This window comes from Mauremys reevesii, linkage group 4 (genome assembly GCF_016161935.1).
Source record: "Mauremys reevesii isolate NIE-2019 linkage group 4, ASM1616193v1, whole genome shotgun sequence".
NCBI lineage: Eukaryota > Metazoa > Chordata > Testudines > Geoemydidae > Mauremys > Mauremys reevesii.
In genome coordinates this window covers 23,878,474-23,884,489 of record NC_052626.1, presented here as the reverse complement: position 1 = coordinate 23,884,489, position 6,016 = coordinate 23,878,474, and the positions used below count along the sequence as shown (strand labels likewise).

Genomic DNA, 6,016 nt, shown 5'->3' with positions numbered 1-6,016 from the left:
GACCCACAGAAAAAAAAATCATGGGCCACATACAGCCCCGCAGAAGCTCAGGGCTTCCCCTAGGCTCTGGAGTGGGACTAGAAATGAAAAGTTCAGGGTGCAGGAGGGGGCTCCAGGCTGGAGATTGGGGTGTGGGCTCCAGCTGGGGGTGTGGGCTCTTTGGTAGGGCTGGGTATGAGGGGTTTGGGGTGCCAGAGGCACCTTGAGGATGGGGCCAGGGATTGGTGTGCAGGAGAAGGTCCGGGGTGCAGGCTTCAGGACAGGGCTCAGGGATGGAGGTACAGGGTCTGGGAGGGAGTTAGGTGCAGGAAGGGGTTCCAACCTGGGGCATGGGGTTCAGGGTGTGGGCTCTGGCCAGGCAGTGCTTATCTCAAGTGGCTCCCAATAAGCAGCATGGCTAAGGCAGGCTCCCTGCCTGCTCTGGCTCTGCACTGCTCCCAGATGCAGCTGCCATGTCCCTCCAGCCCTTAGGCAGAGGGGCCAAGGGGCTGTGCCCATGCCCACAGGCACCACCCCCGTAGCTCCCATTGGCCACGGTTCCCGACCAATTGGAGCTACGGGTGCAGCACATGGTGCTTCCCTGATCACCCCTGTGCCTAGGGGCTGCAGGGACATGCCCAAACTTTTAACAGCCTGGTGGAGCGAGCCAGCACTCATGGCTCCAGCCCTGCAGGCGGGCACTGAGGCTCAGGGCTTCCAACCCACAGCATGGAGACTTGCTGCAGGCCAGAGGTTCCCCACCCCTGGCCTAAGTAAAGAAAACCACTGCTGGCCAATCAGAATGAAGTCCCCAAAAAGCCAGCCATTTGGAGCAGAGCAAAAAAAGCTAAATAGCACAGCAACTGAGCTCCCACTGGAAACTATTCAGAGCAACCATTCTGCTTGCCCACCTCTAGAACTGGCCCTGACCACAAGCTTCCTGTGTTACAGTAACAGCTGGTTCAAGGTAGTGCCTAGATGCCCTCCCCCTCCCAAGATGAAGGTCCCACTGAGCTATATGTTTGTACAGTGCTTAAAAAGTCTCTGCCCTGAAGAGCTTACTAACTAGCCAGGACAGATGAAAGGTGGGAGAGAGAAACATTACCCTGTTTTAAAGATAGGGAACTAAGACACAGCAAGATTAACTGAATTGTCTGAAGTCCTACAGGAAGGCTGGCTGAGCCAGGAGTTCTGGGTTCAGTTCCTGAGTCCCACTCTACTGTCTTAACCCTAAGACAAATCTGCCTCTTTTACAAGTCATTTAAGAGCTGTGCTCCATTTCACAGGAAGAGATAATATCATGAGTACTTAGATTAGCAACAGCTGTCTCCTATAACAATTGCAGCTGATGAGTGTTTTTCAGAGGTAGCCCCCATAACAAATACATTCCTGTGTTGCAGCCTTGAAGTGGACATCATGTTATACAAATCAGAAATATACTTTGTGACACATGAGTGGAAAGCATAGTGATTTTTGTGGCTTGGCCTACAGCCCTGAAAACACACCAGAACACACTTTCTTATGTGCTATCTACCAATATACTCAATAGATTTATCTTATTTAGGAATCCCAGTCAATCTACTCAATGCCTGTTTGATAAATGGAATGGCCAGGCTCTTCTCATTCACATAAGAATTTTACTCTTTAAAATAAAATAAAAAATAAAAAAACCACCACCACACACTCTTCTAAGATTACAGGTGTCTGGCTGGGGTGGGGGGGGAGAAGAGGGCCTGTCTTGGGTGGGTGAGCTTCTGTGGCCTGCAGTGTGCAGGAGGATCAAACTAGATCAGGGGTTCTCATAAGAAATTTTTTGGTGACCTCATAGCGTGGCCACCAACTCTTGCTGGTGGCAACTCTGACAATTTTTCCTAAAATACTTAATTAACTTTAGAAAAGACATAAATGCGCATATACACATGTCCAAATCATTGTAATTTATGTAGAATTTTTTTTTGCAAACAATAATTGACAGTTGTCTATTCTTTACTGGACCTAAACAGAGTAGAAAAACACAAATAAGGGGCTTTGCATGTTTTGCTTTTTTGGTTGTTTTTAGACTTGCTAGCTAGTAAGTTTGTTACTGTGAAAAGTGATATTTGTTAATATTACTTTTCACAGCAGACTTACTCAGCCCCGGCAAGCTGGGGGGAAAATTAAGAGGGAGGTGTGAGTGTTGGAGGCAGTAGAGGCCAGGGCTGTGGTGGTGGGTGAACCTGGGGCCAGAACATGAAACCCTGTGGTTGGGGAAAGGAGCCCACCTCCACATGGTGGAAGCCAGAGTCCCACTGCCCCCAGAAAGGTGGCGAACTCCCACTGATCACCGGCTCTTACACAGTGTTTGTGGCTCCAGAAGGGGGCAGGGACCAGCCCCTACTGGTGGGCCTGGGGAAGGGGCTGTTGCTTCCCCCCACCCCAATCCCATCCCATCACCACCCACAAGGCTGCGACCGCACAAAAAGCCCCTGGTGACCACATTTGAGAAATACTGACCTAGATGATCATGATGGTGCCTTCTGACCTTAAAGTCTATGAGTCTACTTTTAAGGAAGTGTCCCAAGGACCTCATTTTACTAAAGATTTAACTAGATTTGAATGTTTTTGAAGTACTATATTTCTGGTGAGCCAATCCTTGGTTATTATAAATGTTTACAGCTTTAACCCATGCCAAGGCATGTTGGGAGTCACTGACATAGGATTTTTTTTCTGGCTCGGACATGGGTCCTATGAATTGCTGGCCTCTTTGCCCCAACCTGTCAAGCTGTGGCCTGCCAGGCCATTCTTACACACCATCAGAAAAGTTGTACCCAGCTCTGCCCTGCAGTACCTGTGGTCTCTATCTCAAAAAAGATATACTGGCATCAGGGCCGGCTCCAAGCACCAGCGCAGGAGGCAGGTGCTTGGGGCGGCCAATGGAAAGGGGAGGCACATCCGGGTCTTCAACGGCTGGTCCTTCCCTCCGAGAGGGACTGAGCGACTTGCCGCCGAATTGCTGCCAAAGAATGAAGCGGCATGGAAGAGCTGCCGCCAAAGTGCCACTGATCATGGCTTTATTCCCCCCCCCCCACCACCACCACTTGGGGCAGCAAAAAAGCTGGAGCCAGCCCTGACTGGCATTTGAAAAGGTCCAGAAAAGGGCAACTAAAATGATTAGGGGTCTGGGACGGGTCCCATATGAGAAGACATTAAAGAGGCTAGGACTTTTCAGCTTGGAAAAGAGGAGACTAAGGGGGGATATGATAGAGGTATATAAAATCAAAAGTGAACAAGGAAAAGTTATTTACTTGTTCCCATAATATAAAATCTAGGGGCCACCAAATGAAATTAATGGGCAGCAGGTTTAAAACAAATAAAAGGAAGTTCTTCTTCACACAGCCAACCTGTGGAACTCCTTGCTGGGGAGGTTGTGAAAGCTAGGACTATAACAGGGTTTAAAAGAGAACTAGATCCATTAATGGAAGTTAAGTCCATTAATAGCTATTAGCCAGGATGGGTAAGGAATGGCTTCCCTAGCCTCTGTTTTTCAGAGGGTGGAGATGGATGGCAGGAGAGAGATCACTTGATCATTGCTTGTTAGGTTCACTCCCTCTGGGACACCTGGCATCAGGGCCGGCTCCAGACCCCAGCACGCCAAGCACATGCTTGGGACGGCGTCTTGCGGGACGGCAGCAGGCGGCTCCGGTGGACCTCCCGCAGGCGTGCCTGCGGAGGGTCCGCTGGTCCCACGGCTCCGGTGGACCTCCCGCAGGCGTGCCTGCAGGAGGTCCACCAGAGCCGTGGGACCGACAACCGCCAGAGCACCCCCCGCGGCGTGTCGCCCTGCTTGGGGCAGCGCAATTCCTAGAGCCACCCCTGCCTGGCATTGGCCACTGTTGATAGACAGGATGTTGGGCTGGATGGACCTTTGGTCTAACCCAGTATAGCCATTCTTATGTTCAGTGAGTATCTGATCTCTACTTGCCCCAACTCAGTTCCTGGCTCTTGACATTTGTGTTACAATTCAGTACAATCATTGGCCAAGCTGCTGCTGTTCACGCCAAAAGGGAAGGTGGATCAGTTCCAGTCTAAAGTAACTTAACTATGGGAAAACCTGATATACCAATAAGCCAGTGCCTCCTTTGCAAGCAGGACAGGAGGCTCAAGTAATAAGAGTTCGCAGGCTGGAGTCGGAATTCTCCTGCAGAACATGCCACAGCTGAACAGTTGAACCCTGCAGGCGTTAGGCCAGAGCAGTTTGCTGATGATTGCCCGCTCCCGAATGAATCTCCCAGGGTTTGTGGGGACAGAGCTCGAGAAGAGGAAACAGCAGTTTAACAAACAGGGCACGGGAAGATTTTCACCCACAGGGATTCAGAGCCACAGAGGAAGACAAGCTCCCACGATAGCAGCGTCCCCCGAAGGGGCAGGGCAGGGCCGGGCCGCCCTCTGGGCGCTGCAGCGGCTCCCGGGCGCGGGGGAGGCAGGTGTCGGCAGGTGTCGGAGCGCTGTCTGCGGGAATGGGCGAGCGAGCGACAGGACCCCGGAGGCAAAGCGGGGCGATGCGGCTCAGCGCTGGGAGCGCCAGGCACCGGAGCGGGATTGCAACAGGCGAAGGGCAGAGCCGCTTGTCGCCGTCTCACTGCGCGGGCCAGCCCGGCCCGGCCCCGGCGGCTGGGAAGGCAGGTACCTGCCCGCGCCCTCCCCGCGGCGGCTGCTAGCAGCCGCTCCCCCCTGCCCGCGCCTACCTAGGATCTCCCGCCGCCGCTGCGTGTGGGGCTGCTCCGTGTAAACCCACTCGAAGTCCCCGCGGATGACCCTGTTACCCATGTTCGCCCCGCTAGTGCTCCCAGCTCTGCGCCCCACCCCGCCCGCCGGCCCGGGCTTTATACCGCCTGGGCTCCCCAGGCTCCCGCCTCCCCGCCCAGCCCGGTTCCGGGACTGGCTGCTCCGTCTCCGACCAGCTCTTCCCCCCCGCCCCCCAGCGAGCGGGGCTGTGCCCGCCTCCATCCCACCCGGCTGCCCCAGCCCTGCCCCGCGGCCCAGAGGAGAGGCCGGTTTGGGGGAGCCACTGGGGTGAGATGTGGGTCAGGCTGGGTTACCCTGGGCCGGGCTGCACCCGAATGGGACGGGTCAGGAAGCCAGGTGCGGGCGGGTGAGACTGGGTTACCCTGGGGCGGGATGGGTCAGGAAGCCCGGTAAGGGTGAGACTGGGTTACCCTGGGGTGGGATGGGTCAGGAAGCCCGGTAAGGGTGAGACTGGGTTACCCTGGGGAGGGATGAGTCGGGAAGCCAGGTACGGGTGAGACTGGGTTACCCTGGGGTGGGATGAGTCGGGAAGCCAGGTACGGGTGAGCCTGGGTTACCCTGGGGTGGGATGGGTCAGGAAGCCAGGTACAGGTGAGACTGGGTTACCCTGGGGTGGGATGGGTCGGGAAGCCCGGTAAGGGTGAGACTGGGTTACCCTGGGGTGGGATGGGTCGGGAAGCCAGGTACGGGTGAGACTGGGTTACCCTGGAGTGGGATGAGTCGGGAAGCCAGGTGCGGGTGAGACTGGGTTACCCTGGGGCGGGATGGGGCGGGAAGCCAGGTGCGGGTGAGACTGGGTTACCCTGGGGTGGGATGGGTCGGGAAGCCAGGTACGGGTGAGACTGGCTTACCCATGCCAGGTATGGGTGAGACTGGGTTACCCTGGGGTGGGATGAGTTGGAAGAGGTGGGGTGGCATGAGTGCGACTGCAATGGGCTATGCTGGGTTAGAATGGGCTGTGGGGGGTGGGCTGCCTTAGGACTGATGGCCTGCAATGTGATGAGATGGGTTACCAGAGGATGGGGGTGGGTTGAGTTAGAGAAGGCTGGAAGAATGGGATGGGTTGTGTTAGAATGGGTTACACAGGGCTGGGTTGGGATAGAGAGGGCTGGAATTGGCTGGGTTGGGTTGGATGAGTTATATGGAAATAGGTTGGGTTGGGATACAAGGAGTTAGAATGGAATGGATTGGAATGGGTTACATGGATATAGGCTGGGTTGGAATACAAGGGGTTGGAATAGAATGGGATGAT

The 6,016-nt window shown here is 54.8% G+C and overlaps 1 protein-coding gene across 3 annotated transcripts in view; it reads right to left on the bottom strand.

The window, feature by feature from the left end:
- The window catches only part of DEGS2 (delta 4-desaturase, sphingolipid 2), a 30,888-nt gene extending 26,084 nt beyond the window's left edge, over positions 1–4,804 (bottom strand). For 2 of the 3 annotated variants that reach the window (XM_039536884.1, XM_039536885.1), the window contains exon 1: positions 4,704–4,802. In XM_039536884.1, the coding sequence (XP_039392818.1) occupies positions 4,704–4,785 (82 nt within the window). In that variant the 5' untranslated portion in view covers positions 4,786–4,802. Of the gene's footprint in view, positions 1–4,703 lie in introns of all 3 variants that reach the window. The other variant, XM_039536886.1, reaches the window with a different exon arrangement.
- Between the last annotated feature and the right edge of the window lie 1,212 nt (positions 4,805–6,016).